The 16389-nt window shown below is 40.3% G+C and overlaps 1 protein-coding gene across 3 annotated transcripts in view; it reads right to left on the reverse strand.

Annotated features, from left to right (window-relative positions):
* Positions 1-16389, reverse strand: part of PRKCD (protein kinase C delta) — a 131519-nt gene that overhangs the window by 13043 nt on the left and 102087 nt on the right. For all 3 annotated transcript variants that reach the window (XM_042452297.1, XM_042452296.1, XM_042452298.1), the window contains 6 exons: positions 15956-16041; positions 14347-14476; positions 13829-13929; positions 8970-9066; positions 6461-6579; positions 119-292 (listed from right to left, as the gene is read on the reverse strand). In XM_042452297.1, coding sequence (XP_042308231.1) covers positions 119-292; positions 6461-6579; positions 8970-9066; positions 13829-13929; positions 14347-14476; positions 15956-16041 — 707 coding nt within the window. The remainder of the gene's footprint in view (positions 1-118; positions 293-6460; positions 6580-8969; positions 9067-13828; positions 13930-14346; positions 14477-15955; positions 16042-16389) is intronic.

Consider the following 16389-nt stretch of genomic DNA (forward strand, 5'->3'; position numbering starts at 1 on the left):
TAGTAGTTTTGGGGGCCTCAGGTTCTCTGTTGCTGCTGTACTTCTCCTCAAAAAAAGATCAACAATATTCTTGATTTGTCTAGTTACACCAAAAGCAAAATTAAGGACTGCATTGTACCTTAGTTTGAAAAGTGCAGTATAAATGGGTAAGAAATGGATTTTCCCATGCAAGTGCTAAGACCCGCTTTTCCACCATGGTACATTCCACATCATCATCAATTAGCACCACGTCCTTTTTCAAAGCTTTTACTGCAAAAAATTCATTCTTCCCTTTCAGTTCAGCAAGTAGTACCTGTAAAACAGAAGAAAATACGAATAATTAGACTCAATTAAGAATTTTCCAGCTGATGAAAATCTTCAATTTGCCCCTTTGTGATCTGAGAGCTACAATATGTGTCTGACTCAATCAGTATATACCTCTGCAGCCTACAGCCACATCTGAGTTCACATTAAAGGATCTTGTGACATCTTGAGGACTACACATGGCTTAAACTTTTATGGGTTAAATCAGACATCATCTCTCTTCCTAGGGAATTTAGAATGGCTCTTTTCTTGCTTTTCTTCTATTGGCAGTAAAAATTAAAAAAAAAAATCCAGCAGGATTTAAAAAACAACAACACAAAAACAAACGAAAGGGCTTTTAATAGGACACTGTATAGTTTTTAAAATGTTGTTTATTATTTTTATTACATGTTATCAATAATTCAGTCTTAATGTTAACATTTGGAATGTTTTAGCGATATTGTATTTGCTTTAATTTCTAAACCGCCTTGAATCCTGGTTTTGGGGACAAAAGCAAAATGTAAATAAAGACCATCATTGACATCATCAAGTGCATGAAGTACCATCCACAATCATCAAAAGATGATGAGCTATTAAGACATGTACAGTTCTGTAGCATTTCTATGCAACACACAAATCTATCTAAGATAAGATCAGAGTGAAACATTCAGACCAGAGATAACATATTTCTAGATATGTCATGCTAACCTACCACCCATTGTAGGAAAGAAGTTCATGATCCTAATGTGCTTTCACTGGTTTCTAATTTTTTTAAAAGAAATCTCAAATTTGTGTTCACTGTAAAGTGTCTCTGCCCATCAGTTGTTACCTAAATCACAGGGAGTTCCCAGTAGGGCATGCACAATTGTATTCGATGGGAAAATTAGTTTAGCTCAAATAGGAGATGGCAAGAAGTTTCCAGTAATGTAGAACCTGGATCTTGACCTGTGTAGATCAATTCCAAACCCTGAGAACTCCAGAGGCATTTTCAAAATTAAAGTAAAGGGGAGGTCACACAAAAGCATACTCTTTCACATAAGCATGCATACAAGAACTAATGAAGCAAAGGTAGTAATAGGCAGGGTGGCTAAGAGGCAATACTCTTGAAATATAGCTCTGATTTTGGGACAGCTAGATTGAAAGTGGTTCAGTAGCTGCCTGAGGAATGTGGGGTGGCCAGCTACATAGTGTCCATTTGAAATCAAACAGAGGTTCTGCTTGGTTTTATTTTGTTCCTGAAAGAGAACTGGGAGGGAGGGACAGCAGGAGGGGCTGCACTTTGGTTCGCGAATTCCAGATCCAGCAATCCAAACCCAGCATTGTTCCTCTGCTGAAGGGCCATGGCACTCATGAGGCACTCATATTTATACCCAGAAATAGTTCCTTAGGGCAGCATTTCAGGAGTTGATGGGCTACTGCAGCTTTCCCAGGGGAGAAGAATGGGATGTAATATGTAATGATGACTGCACAATTAGTGTGAATGTTCTCAGTTGAAAAGAGCTTTATTTCCAGAGGGAAACTCCCTTTATCTGCTATATGCAAACAGTCTCCCAGTCCAGCACACTACTGCCTTTCTATAGTCTAGACTCTAGAGATTATGCTGATTCCAATTTGGAGACATCCCATCATGGCTGAAAGCCCTGGGCTTCTTCCATGCTGAGCTATCTGGATCAACCTTGTATAGCTGGTTTCCTGTGCTGGGGAGCCCCTATTTGGGCAACTTGCATAAAACATCCCTGTTAGATATGGACTTGAGATCAAAGGTCACAGAGAGGTGACTGGCAGCTGCATCTTGGCCTACAGAGTGCTATTTTCCAGAATGGAGAGGGAGAACAATACAGTGGTACCTCGGGATACGAAATACCCAGGTTACGAATTTTTCGGGATACGAATAAATCCCATAGGGATTTATTGTTTCGGGTTACGAAAGTTTTTTCGGGTTACGAAAAAACTCCGGCGCTGTTTTAAATGGAGCTGCGGCTTTTTTCCCCATTAGCGCCTATGGCAATTCGGCTTACGAAGGTTTTTCGGGTTACGAAATTAGCCACGGAACGAATTAATTTCGTAACCCGAGGCACCACTGTAGTGTTATAGTCTCTTACTTTCTTTTTCTCTGAAACATATGGTGTTTCAGCTTAGGTGGTAGGCCTGTCTGTTTGACCTCAGTTACTAATAAAAATAATTAGATTGCACACATGATAACATAAGCTCATATTCTCTGGGAATGACGCAAAGCTTTCCCCAGAATTACCTTTAAACTACACTGCTCCCTCGGGTTATGAAATTAATTCGTTCCGCGGCCGCTTTCGTAACCCGAAAAGCCTTCGTAAGCCGAATTGCCATAGGCGCTAATGGGGAAAAGCCGCGTTTCGTGCGAAAAAGCGCCGAAAAGCACCAAAAATTTTCTTCGTAACCCGAAAAAACATTCGTAACCCGGAACAATGATTTCCAATGGGATTTTTTCGTATCCCGGAAATTTCGTAACCTGGGTATTTCGTATCCCGAGGTACCACTGTACTTGAGAGTCAGTGGCATGTTAACCCAAACTTCAGCCAAAAGAAAATCTGCTCGTTTGTAAGTAGTTTTGTTGCTTATACAGTAGAAGGAACAAAATAGTATTTAATTTACCAAAACAATTTTCAGGCATGGGAGACATCATAGATTCTGCATCAGAGGTTAGGTTAGTTGACTAGCCTTTGCTAGTCAAATAAAAGGAAGCTTCTTGTTACAAAAAAATGGGTATTCTTTGGGGGCTGGACAGCTCCTAAATACCAATCCCAAAAACCAACCAACCAATATCCTTGGAGAACCTCATCATGAATTCTCAAGATGATTGCTGCATGTATCTAGTTAGACTAGGTCTGAGTCAATGCTGAGTCACGGAGAGAGCTGAAATAGAAAGACTCAGCCCAGAACATAGAGATACAAGTTTTGATCAAGTACAGACTTATCCAAACTGGCTAAATGAGTTGCAAATGCAAATGATCATGGCTCATACCGCTACAATTGTTACTTCTGTCTCTGAAGATGAGATGATGCAATAGTAATTCCAGGATGGTTTGGGCTTCTCCTAAGTATTTTGTGCCTACCAGCACCTTCTGGAGGCTTCTTCTCATTTCCTTCACTCCTCCCTGTTCTAACTTGGAGATGTATATGTGTGTGCATGTGTGCACAAAAAGGGGCAGGGGAAAGAGATTGTCAGTAAATTTCCTTGACAATCTCTTGTGCATGAGGTGATGTGATCTTGTTAATAATAATAATAATAATAATAGGAAGAAGGAGGAGGAGAAGACGACCATACAATTCATAAAAATATATGTCTGTTTGTGTGTGTGAATTTGGCAATGAGAAGCAGCAGCCCAAAACAATATGCTGTGACATTAAGATGAGCTGACTGAACTAGCACTAGTAGTCAGTCTGGATGACCCCTATAGCTGCCTGGCATGTTCATGCCTAGCATCTTCAGGGACATTTCGAGGAAGTTGGAGGGCATGCTGAACATATAGGAGACAAAAAATACTTAACAAAGCAAAACTGTTATTTGCCTATCACAATGAATGCAGTTCTGTAAAGGTTTTGCACACTTCTTTTGTGCTGCAACACAACCCACTACTAATTTAAGAAAGCAGAATGCATCAAGTACTTGGCTATGAGCTGCATTGACTGACATATAGGCAGTTGAGAGTTATGGAAGCTCCACACATCGTGAGACAGAGGAAGCTGAAGAAAGAATGCCCCTTCATACATGATTCATACAAAATATGCTGTGGATATAGTATATCTTGATTTCAGCAAGGCCTTTGACAAAGTTCCCCATGATATTCTTGCAAACAAGCTTGTAAAATGTGGGCTAGACAAGGCAACTGTTACATGGATTTGTAATTGGTTGACCGGCCGAAGCCAAAGAGTGCTCAACAATAGCTCCTTTTCGTCCTGGAGAGAAGTGACCAGTGGGGTCCCACAGGGCTCTGTCCTGGGCCCAGTGCTATTCAACATCTTTATCAATGACTTGGAGGACAAAATTGGGGACATACTTATCAAATTTGCAGATGACACCAAATTAGGGGGAGTAGCTAATACTCCAGAGGACAGGATCAAGATTCAAAATGACCTGAACAGGCTAGAAAACTGGGCCATAGCTAACAAAATGAAATTCAACACAGAGAAATGTAAGGTACTGCACTTAGGGCGGAAAAATGAAAAGCACAGATATAGGATGGAGGACACCTGGCTGAATGAAACTACGTGTGAAAGGGATCTAGGAGTCCAAGTAGACCACAAGTTGAACATGAGTGAACAGTGTGATGCGGCAGCTAACAAGGCCAATGCGATTTTAGGCTGCATCAATAGAAGTATAGTGTCTAGATCAAGGGAAGTCATAGTGCCACTATATTCTGCTCTGGTCAGGCCCCACCTGGAATATTGTGTCCAGTTCTGGTCACCACAATTCAAAAAGGACATTGAGAAACTGGAGTGTGTCCAAAGGAGGGCGACTAAAATGGTGAAAGGTCTGGAAACCTTGCCCTATGAGGAATGACTCAGGGAGCTGGGGATGTTTAGCCTGGAGAAAAGAAGGTTAAGAGGAGATATGATAGCCCTGTTCAAATATTTAAAGGGATGTCATACTGAGGAGGGAGCAAGCTTGTTTTCTGCTGCTCCAGAGACTAGGACCCGGAGCAATGGATGCAAACTGCAGGAAAAAAGATTCCACCTCAACATTAGGAGGAACTTCCTGACAGTAAGGGCTGTTCGACAGTGGAACACACTTCCTCGGAGTGTAGTGGAGTCTCCTTCCTTGGAGGTCTTCAAGCAGAGGCTGGATGGCCATCTGTCGGGGATGCTTTGATTGTGATTTCCTGCATGGCAGGGGATTGGACTGGATGGCCCTTGTGGTCTCTTCCAACTCTACGATTCTATGATTCTATGATTCAGATTTATATAGGATAGCAATGCTGCATGGAGTAATTGTGTTTTAAACAAAAGAAAAGTATTTTGAGTGACAAGTAACATGGAGTGACATGCATTGTATGTGACAGACACAGACAGCTGAGCCATGGGCACATGGCATGAGGCAAAGTTGCAGCAAGCTTGCATCATGGTGTGTGATCCTCCTATATAAGCCACCCTATATAAGTGGGCCAAGAGACAGGACATGTGTGGGGTTGTGTGGAGTTATAGTTGGAGTAGTTGATGGAGAGAAGTCGGTGTGGGATGAACCACTATGTTTGTGAGTCTTATTTTGTGTGTGAAAAGTGTGTCAGAGCATTGCCAATACCAACAACTGGTATTTTGCTTTTGTGGTTTTGCTTTTTCCACTGCTACAATATTGTTTGGCTGCATCTGGGTTGGTTTGTTCCCAGACTGTGCTGATAGTTGGCTTTTCCCCTCACACCAGCAGCACTATCTGATGTCCATACCTAAACATGGATGTCTGCACAGGGCAGGAATGGAGAATATTTGACCCTCCAGGTGCATCTTGCATGATCCCTTTCCCTTGGTTAGGATGGCTAGGGCTAGGCCACAAACATCTGGAGGGTCACAGCTGCTCACCCATTTTTAAAAAAATCACACACACCATAATCCATCAGTGTCTGAAAAGTCATCTTTTTTGGTCCATATTGTTGCAGTCCAACAACATTCACAAGGTCATATGCTTCGCTGGTGGCACAGTGGTTAAATGCCTGTACTGCAACCACTCACTCACAGTCGCTGTGAGTTTGATACCAGCTGGGGCTCCAGGGTTGGCTCAACCTGGCATCCTTCCGAGGTCACTAATATGAGTACCAAGCTTGTTGGGGGCAATTAACTTACATGTTGTAAACTGCTTAGGGAGTGCTTAAGTGTACTGATAACCGGTATATAAATGTACCTGTTATTTCTATATTCCTATCCCTGGAGAAGATTACATGTGAAGTCTATGAATATGTAGATATTTAAACTTAAATCATGGACTTTTGAAAATTGGGCACTATTTTATATGCCTTCTAGACCTCCCAGAAAGGAGAATATAATTTTCTTTATCCCTTCTACCAAGTCTATGTGTTTGCTATGAGTTTCACACTTGACACCACAACCATGTTGCATTGGAGAAATATGTAATTTGCCTTCTGCTCACCACAAAATGTTATATGACTTGCAGTTGTCTATTCATTTAAAAATGTAAGGAAAAATAAGCTACCTTTCCAAAGCTTCCTTTCCCAAGAACTTTGTGGAAGATAAAACTGTCTATGTTGAAATTCCTCCTGGATGGTCGTGACAGTGATCTTCCTTCCCAGAGCTTATCATACTCACTATTATCTGTAAAAACCAAAATGCAAGTTTTTCAATTATGCCTAGGAAGTATCCAGTGTCTCCTGCAATAACCTGCTATTGTATTTTATGACTACAAAGTACTATCGTATCACTAACCTTTTGGTGAAGTTGCTCCAGTTGCTCACAAAGAACTATAAATATGGAAGCTGTATGCTTATGTGGGAAGAATTTATAATTCTCACTATATAGACAGTGGTCATCTGGACTCAAAACTTTAGCTAACTATAATTCCAAGAAACTATTGCATTTCTCTTTACTTTGCTCATAATGTGGGGTAAAGTCCCCTTTAAATTGACTGTTTTTAATTGAGAAACAATTTAAATTAGTTTAAATCTTTTTAAACCTTTGTGATTATTTATTGTATTAAATTGATTTTACTGTAAGCTGCTCTGAGATCTTCAGATAAAGGATGGGATATAAATAATTATAATAAAAAACAAATAAAAAACAAAAACAAAAACAGGAGTATTCAGCCAAAGGAAAAAAGCCATAAATCAAAAGCAGTTTACAATATGTGCTGATACGCCTGGTGCCAAAAAAAATATCAGTGCTTGTTTCAACCTTTCAAACCATAAACTATTAGGTTCAGATGACCTGAAGGAACATCTTCTCCATAATTATAGTACCTGGATCCTATGAGACCAAGGAGGTTGGCTCCAAGACGAAGGCCCTATACAGACTGGTCTTAAAGGTTGGCCTCTGAGCGGAGTCGGGGTGCAGCATCCTGACAACACATGCCCTGACTCTGCCCCAGGTACCATGATGCCGTGTGCTGCTCCAGATGGCGCGTGGTATCATGGCGTGCCTCTGGCGCTGTGTCCAAATGACACAGTGCTGAAGGGGTGCCATACAGCTGTGCTACCATGGCTTTGGTGCCCTCCAAAGGCCAGATTGGGGCCACGACATGAGGTTGCCACAGCCCTGATCTGGCCAGGAAAGGGGCGGCATCCTGCCACCCCTTAGGGGCAGTCTGTAGAGCCCCAAAGTCTTTTCAGTAATGGTATCCCACACGTGGAATACCTTCTATAGAGAAGGAGGCATCTGTGCTATAGTCTTTTGGGGGACCAAGTGAAGACCTTTTTATTCCCTCAGGCATCTTGGGAACTTTGTACTTTTGCTTTTTTATCTCCTGCTGGCAGCTTTTATTTGGGTTTCATTATAACAATATAACCCATATGAATTATTGGTTTTGCCCAATGGTGGTTAAGTCCTGAGAAGGGGACTGTAATTATTTGTAGTGGAATATAGAAGTTGTACAACAAAGAATTTGTTGTTCCTTCCTAAATAAATAATTGAAAATATAACTACCTTATTCTAGCTGAAAAGAGACCAACCCGTAGCCCTCTCTAGGTCCATCTCTCTCTCTCTCTTTTTCTATACTAATAGGTACAGCCCTCTCTTAGGGTTTCCCCACCCAATGGGCCAAGCCAACTATTCATAGGGATTACACTATTGCTGCTAATTTTACTCTGTATGATTTTATTACTCTTTTGCTTAGATTGTCATGGCTTTAACTGAATTTATTTGTACACAGTTCTGAGAACTTTGAATATAGAGAGATCTTGTAGCATCTTTGAGACTAACTGAAAGAAAGACGTTGGCAGCATGAGCTTTTGTAGACTTCAGTCTACTTCCTCAGATGCTTTAGGTGAGAACTTTTATTATTCTACAGGAGTGATTCCCAATTTTTTCTTCTTCTAGATGTTTTGCATTTCAGCTCCCAGAATTCCTGACTGTTGATCAAGTTGGCTGGGGCTTCTGGGATGCTTGAAGGACCAAGGTTTGGAAATCCCTGCTGTACAGTCTGAAGATGTGACGAACACACATACTTCAATGAATCTCTCTAGGAACACGATCCATGACCAACAAGAATACTCTTCATCACAAGACTAACCACAGATGACAAGGGTGGGAGATGGCTGATGAGGATCATGAAGTCCATGTAGGCTCATGTAGAAGGTGATCCTCTGGGTCTCAGACCAAATATGATGGTTTAGAGGAGAGGACACTGTAATTTTAATTCCATAAAATGTCTTTCTGCCTTGAATCTACCACCACCCTGGATTTAATGAGATTCACAATTTTTGTTCATATTCCGAAGAACTGAATTACATGCAAGAATCAATCCGCGCATAAAAATGTAACAGCTTAATTGATCTAGCTAGTATAAGATACCTTTTGAACCTTAAGTTGTGCATAAGGAGTTGTTTGCTCTATGTGTCCTTAAATACTTATTTTGTGTTTTATTCTTTGTATTTTTGTATTTGGTATTTTTATTCTTAATAAGCAATTATTTGCATTATAATAGCAAGAAGTAAGTGAATATATTCATGTCTTAATTATCCACAATAAAACCGATTTGACAAGCTTTTCACCTGTTGTATCACCACCTAAGGATTTAGGTTTCTTATCAAAATCCTGGTAAATGCCAACACTTTCTACTGATCCAGATTCTGATTTTCTGGAAGATCTCTGAAAAGAAAAGAAAAAAAATCCTCAAAATTAATCCAGCATTTAGCTTAACAATTAATGTTTTTAATACTGACCTAACATTTGCTGTGAACCGCCCTGATCTATGGAAGGGCGTTATAAAAATAATAAATTTATTTATTTATTTATTTATTTAACATGGCCAAGCTTTAAAAGTAAGTAGAATATTCTTTAACCGGACAGGATACATTGAGGGCCAAAACAGACCGGCAAAAACCACCGGCTTCGGGGGTGGCATGTGGTTGCCGCAGCCCCAACCCAGCAAAGGACAGTGTTAAGCCGCCCCCTTATGGTCTTCTGTTTCCGCCCATAGTCATGTAATATGAGGAATGAGTGTACACGTCTGTCTTTAGAAATAAATAATTGACTATTTAAATATCTAGTATGGCTACAATCACCCCTTCACATGGGGGTTAGGGGTGGAGGATCCCCATGAAAATGGAAAAATCATATATATGTTAGCCCCCACAATGAATAATAGAGAGTCCTCTCTCACCCAGAGCAGCACTCACAGCTCTCTTTGCAACTTTGCAACACGTTGGCTCCCCCCCCCCCAATTCCCAAAGTGGTTCCACTTTCAGTCTGATGTTAGCAGCTACTACTGCAGTGGAGGATCCACCTCTTCTCCCATTCCTTCCCAGCCAGACAAAAGAAACACCGTACCTTCTCCACTTTGACAAATTTTGCATTCTCATAATTTCCAAAGTCCTTCTACTTTGAATCCAGTGTTTGCAGCCATTACCCTTAGGATCCAACTCCTTCCCCCCCTCCTCCTCTCCTGTCCTGGCCAGACAAAAGCAACACCATACCTTCCCTTTGTGGATTCTTTGTGGTGGTGACTGCAAACATAAAATTCAAATTGGACTTTGGAATACAACCTAACACCAACAGTTTATGTTGTTCCAGTTCTTCTTCCTCATCCTTCCAGTGCTGATGTGGCTAAAAACATGCCAGCTAGACAGAGGGTGAAGAAGAAAAGGGGGATTGGATGGTCATGAAAATGCTTAGTAAAAGGGATCTTTTTTGCTAGAGGCTTTGTTAACTTAGGCCGGTTACGCCCCTGGGTCTAATACGGACCAGCGGCGCCTCGCGATATCATAGAGGCACCGCAAGAAGGAGCTCCATTTTGGAGCTCCTTTTTTGCTCCGCGCGGGAGCCGCGCGGTGTGGCTGCTACGGCTCCCGCACGGAGCAAGTGGCGGCGGCAGACTGTCTCAAAGCGGCGGTCTATAACCCGCCCCCGTTATACCTGTATTGTTTTAAATTCTTTTATCTATTGTGCATTGCCTGAAGGCCTTAGAAGGCTGAGAAGTGATAGACTGTATCAATATCTTAAATAAGTAATAAAATCAAAGCTTCCCTGGGGGGAAAAAGGAAGGATTTTGGAAGTGAGCAGAATACATAGTCTGTCAAAAGCGGGAAACGTATGGTATTCCTTTTGTTTGGCCTGGCTGAGAGGGAGGGGGAAAAGGGGAGAGGAGTTGGATCCACCAAGAGAGAGGGTGAGGAGGAAGGGGGTAAAGAGGTTGACATTGTTGTTGTTAAGCAGCAGCTACAAAGTCATGAACAGTCAAAATTGTAAATCTGAAACCTGCAATGTAGAGGGCCAACTGGTGGTGCAGTGGTTAAATGCCTGAACTGCAGCCACTCACTCACAAACCATAAGGTTGCAAGTTCAATACCAGCAAAAGGGCTCAAGCTCAACTCAGGCTTGCATCCTTCTGAGGTCGCTACAATGAGTACCCAGATTGTTGGGGATAATTAGCTTACACTTTGTAAACCGCTTAGGGAGTGCTTAAGTGCACTCATAAGCAGTATAGAAATGTACTTGCTATTGCTATTGTTACTGTCATGTTTCCTGACAGAAGAACTGTTTTCTACAGATTTTCAAAGTGTGGTGAACCAAAAAATATACAAATACACTGGCTGGCAACTGATACACGACAATATCAAAACACACATATGCTACAAGTGTTCATATTAAAATTACTTTTTTACAGTGAGATTATCTCTGTATAGAAAAAAAACTACATACAAAGTAGCAAACTTGTGAACTTTATTTTTAGACCTATGTGTCACAGCATGAATTTATGATTAACCATTTATTAAATTTTGTGTTTTTAATGTCTTCTCCATAACTATGAAAGCTGAAAATGGATTACTGCTATTTACTTTAAAAAGCAAGGAACTCAGGCCAACAACCAGTTTAGTAGTTCCTATTAGTATAGGCCCACTGAATCAATACGAACTTGGTAAGTCTGTTGATTCCATGTGTCTACTCTAGTTTGGACAAACAATTATATCTAAGTCCAAATGTTTATAAATGTGATACATTAAGTGTTTACTATACTCAATGTATAGTATAGTATATATACTACACAACAGGGCTTCCTCTGAAGAGCTCAAATTTCTGGCATTCTCATATGGTAGGGGGCAGTCTTTCAGATAACTTGCCCCCAAGTCACTTAGGGCTTTGAAAGTCAACACCAGCATCTTGAATTGAGCTTGGAAACAAATTGGAAGCCAATGTTGTTCTTGCAAGACTGCTGTTACATGGTCTCTAAAATGCACACCTGGCACTAGTCTGTCTGCTACATATGACACTAGCTGTAGCTTCTAACAGTTTTCAAGGCAGCTCCATACAGAGTGCATTATAGTAGTCTAATCAAGGTGTAACTAAAGCATGAACCACTACTGTCAGGTCTACCTTGCTCCAAGAAAGGGTGCAGCTGGTGCACCAGCTGAAGCTGGGTAAAGGTGGTCCTGTCCCCTGCAGCAATCTGGCTTTCCAGTAACAGCACTGGGTTCAAGAGTACCACCCGCAAGCTACAGTCGTGATCTTTCAGAGGGACAGCAACTCCTTCTAGAACAGGCTTTGATTCCAATCCCAGGTTGATTTTCCTACTGATCAGCAGCACTTCTGTCTTGTCTGGCTTAAGTCTCAGTCTGTCCACCTATGTCAAGTCCTGTACTGCATCCAGGCACCTATTTAGCACTGTCACAGCCTCTTTTTCATCAGTTACAATGGAGAGATAGAGCTGGGTATCATCAGCATACTGATGACACCCAACCCCAAAGTTCCAGATGACCTCCCTCAGCATCTTCATGTAGATGATGAAAAACATAGGGGACAACAGTGACCCCTGTAGAACCCAAAAGGCTGAACAACAGTCCCCCAGTCCCATTCTCTGGGGATGTTCAGCCAAGAAAGACTGGAACCACTGCAATGCAATGCCACCAATCCCACATTATCCAATCAATCCAGAAGGATACCACAGCCAATGGCACCAAATGTAGCTGAAAGATCCAGAAGGACCAACAGGGATACACTCCTTCTGTCCAACCCCTGGTGTTGTTCATACACCAAGGCAACTAAGGCTCTTTCTGTGCCACAACTAGGCCTGAACCCAGACTGGAATGGGTCCAGGTAATCCGTTTCATCCAATAAAGCCTGGAGTTGTAATTGTCATCATTCACTCTAGGACCTTACTTAGAAAGATCCTGATAATTGGCTGATAGTTACCTAGAGAGTAGAATTATGGCAGGCTACCAACATCCAATCAGGAAAAAGCTAGCTACAGCCAATCAGGGCTCAGTTTGCGACAGCCAACAGAATGTCGGCCAGTAAGAGGAGATGAATTCCATTGGAGGAATAGGGTTTTGGTCTCAGACAGCTAGGGTCTGGTTGTGTAAAAGTCCAGAGGTTAGGGACTGTGGGAACTAAAGTTTGGAAGGAAATGACTCAGCTCTATGACAGGGAAGAAGTTCAGAAGTGAGGGACTTGGTTCCAGTATAGCACTCCAAGTGAAGGAATTGCTAGTCTGATATCCTGAGGGATAGGGTTAGCCTGAGGGCTGAATACAAATAAGGTCAGAAGGATAACAGTAAATGAGGGCGGTGGGAGGGTTCTAAGAGAGAGCAACTGGAGTTCTCTAGAAAGAGAGAGAGAGAGGAGTACCAAAATGTAACTAAGCACAACAAAGTGAAACAATAAACAGTGAATGTACCAACTGAACTAGTGAAATATTGTTAAACTGTTTTTCAAATAAAGTTTTCTCGTTAGTTACTCACAAGCTTGTTTGGGTCTGAAATAAGTAAGCATGCTACTGGATAACATCTAAAAGTGAATTCTTAAACAGGAAAATAAGCAGTTTTGGTGGCTCTTGTCACATAATTCGGTGGCAGTGGTGGGATGACAAAATCCATGGGGTTGTCACAACAGGAAAATAGTTGGGTGAGTGGGACTCACTGTGACAGTGGGTCCAATGAAATTTTCCCCCCAACAAAGGTCTTATCATGGCTTCTTTTAGAGACATTGGAACATATTCATTCATAACCCTCAGAAGCATTCATACCACCTAACTGGCCAGTCTTTGGCCGGCAGCTTTAATTAGCCAGAATGGCCATTTTACTTCTCTTATGAAGAGAAATTGAAATCTTTTTTGTTGTCATGGCACTTATTGGTTGATTAAATATAGCCACTGAAGGTGTTCTTCTGTATCTCACATCAAGTGGTGAACAAACTTACCAAAGATCTGCACTTCAATGAAAATTCAGGTAGAATGAAGGAAGTGGTAATATTACCATCTTATAGTAGGACAATATAGAGGTCAAGATTAGCAGTAGTTACATACATAGTACAGTATGTGTACAGTACAGTAACAAACACTTGGAAATGATAATTTAAAAAATGTATTAGGAAAGAGGATCCAGTCCTACATAGGATAAACACTAAGGAGACATACCTGACTAACTTGATTTAAAGCTTCTGCCAATAGTTTCTGATTGATTCCACATAGATTTGCCACTTTCTTTTGACATTTGTGATGAACATTCATCCCACATTCTACAAAAATGAAATTATTAATGTTATTAGTATAATTGTAATGTATGACAATGATAAACTAATCTATTATTTTTTCCCTTGCTGTTCAAATATTAATTGTTTAATTATTAAGAATTTAACTGAACTGGAATATAAAGTATAGATCCCCCCTTTTTTCAGTATTAAAAAGGAGAAAAAAAACATTAGTATAGGGTGAAAAAGGAGAACAGCATTTAATCTAGAGGTCATCCATTTTTTTTTATTTGGTGTGAATATGGCTGAAGGTCAGCAACTATCTTCCTTAAAACAAGAAGTGTATTCATTTTTAAAACATATACATAAAACATGAACATGAAATGCATCCCTTCCCCTTCGCAAAATAGTCTAGTGTGGCCCTTTCACCCAATGCCTTTAATGAATAAACAAAAGGAACTGTACCTTCACACTTCAATCCTTGTTTAACTAGTCCCCAGAGAAGACTACCACAATGATCACAGAAGGTAGGACTCATGTAATTGTAAACTTTGAATCTGTGAGGCATATCAATGTGGAAGCGCTCCTTCTGAAACTGAAGGCATATATTTATGTCAGAGAAAAAAAAGTTGAACATTTGGAAATTTATTTCTCTTTCATGCAAAATTAATTTTGGTATCCTTATTATCAGTTGCTTCTCTGGCTACCTGCACATCTCCTAAAAGAATATACTATTGTCAATATTTTATGAATAATTGTACAATAAAATTTGAAATTTGAAATTTGTGTGATGAAAGATCACAGGCTACAAAAGAATAAAGCCAATGCCTGTTGTGGCATCTTTTTGGCAGCACAAAGGCTTTTAATTAATTCTCCTCTGGTTTTAAATCTATTTAATCTGTTTAAATTATGATGTTTTGTGTTTGAGATGTTTTTAAATGGTTTTACAACTGATATTGTTTAGCTGCCTTAAAAATCTTACCACTGAAAGGTAGCTATACATTTCTAAAATGAACCAGCTGAAAATTCTAGCGCAATCAAATGCCTTTACAGACAGTTTTGTAATTGGGCAAAGATTCCAGTTCAGGAAACTAGATTTCAGTGTAGGTTTTTCCACAGTTGCTCACACCTGGCTTAGGCATTCTCCATTTTCATAATGTTCTTCTAGCCCAATGTTTCCCAATCTTTGGTCCTGCAGATGTTTTGAACTTCAACTATCAGAAGCCTGGGCTAGCTTGGCCAACTGTCAGGAATTCTGGGAACTGAAGTTCAAAATACTGTAGCTGGCGGACCAAAAGTTGGGAAACACTGTTCTAGCCCATATGGGGTCATTCTTGATCCCAAGCCCCACATATAGTCACCATGACCACCAAGGTTCGCAAAAATAGAAGGGAATATCTCTGAGTTGGGTCAGAGGAAAGTTTAGGAGACTGCTGTCCACCTAAAGATTGAAATGTGATCATGCTAATCACTGGAACCTTAAAATACATATAGTCAGTCCTTACCATACATGGGCTTCGTTTACACGTCTTTCAGCTTATGCTAAAGCCATACTACAATTAAATGAATGGTGTGTGCACCACACAATGTGTGTGCAAATGACATGTGCTGCACCATGTGTACGTGTCCCATTGTTTTCAATGGAGTGTGAGCATATGTGGTTTTTCCCTTATGTGGGGAGGGGGTCCAGAACAGATCCCTCATGCATGGGAAGGGCTGACTGTATTTAGGGGTTTGTATAGCTTGCGAGGAGCTCTATTTCATGTTCAGGACCCAAATCATTGCGCTCCTACCTGAATTAAAGGAACACTTGAAATAAAATTTGCTTAACTGCTTGATGAAAGTTTCTCTTCCAAGGAGCACACACTTTTGGATACAAAAATTTGTTGTTATTGTAAATTACTGCTCTGTCTCTTAGCCCTACATTCTTCCTATTCTTAAACATACTCAAAACATTGTTTGAGTAATCTATGATAAGCACAGCATTTGGGTTACTTTCCACCTGAATTTTAATTTTTTTTGACATAGAATGCATAATCCTATCAATGAGTTTCTAAAACACTTTGTTACTTACCATTGTGTCTCTGCTGTTTGCTGCAGTACCAGTACATCTCCCAATGATTTTATCAATGCATTTTTTGTGAATAGCAGCATTACATTCTTCAGAAGAGTCATAGTAATAGAAAGATACAAACAGTGAATTTTTTTGTGGAGGGCAGGCAAAGGATTTATATAGTACTTTATGCAGAAATTACCAATTTCCATTTTTAAATGAATGAATTCCCACTTTAAACTATTTCAGTAAATGGAGTAAAATTTTCCTTTTTTCATTTAGAATTTGTATTACTTTTATAACTTGGTTCATTTCAGTAGTAAAAAGAGTCATAAAAGGTTTACTATTAGAATTTAACCTTAAAAGGTGCTAATGTATTGCAATACACTTGTTCGTATTAAAGGTGCCACAAAACTTTATATTATTTGCTGGAACAGAATAACATGCTAACCTTG

Source organism: Sceloporus undulatus, chromosome 2 (genome assembly GCF_019175285.1).
Source record: "Sceloporus undulatus isolate JIND9_A2432 ecotype Alabama chromosome 2, SceUnd_v1.1, whole genome shotgun sequence".
Lineage (NCBI taxonomy): Eukaryota > Metazoa > Chordata > Lepidosauria > Squamata > Phrynosomatidae > Sceloporus > Sceloporus undulatus.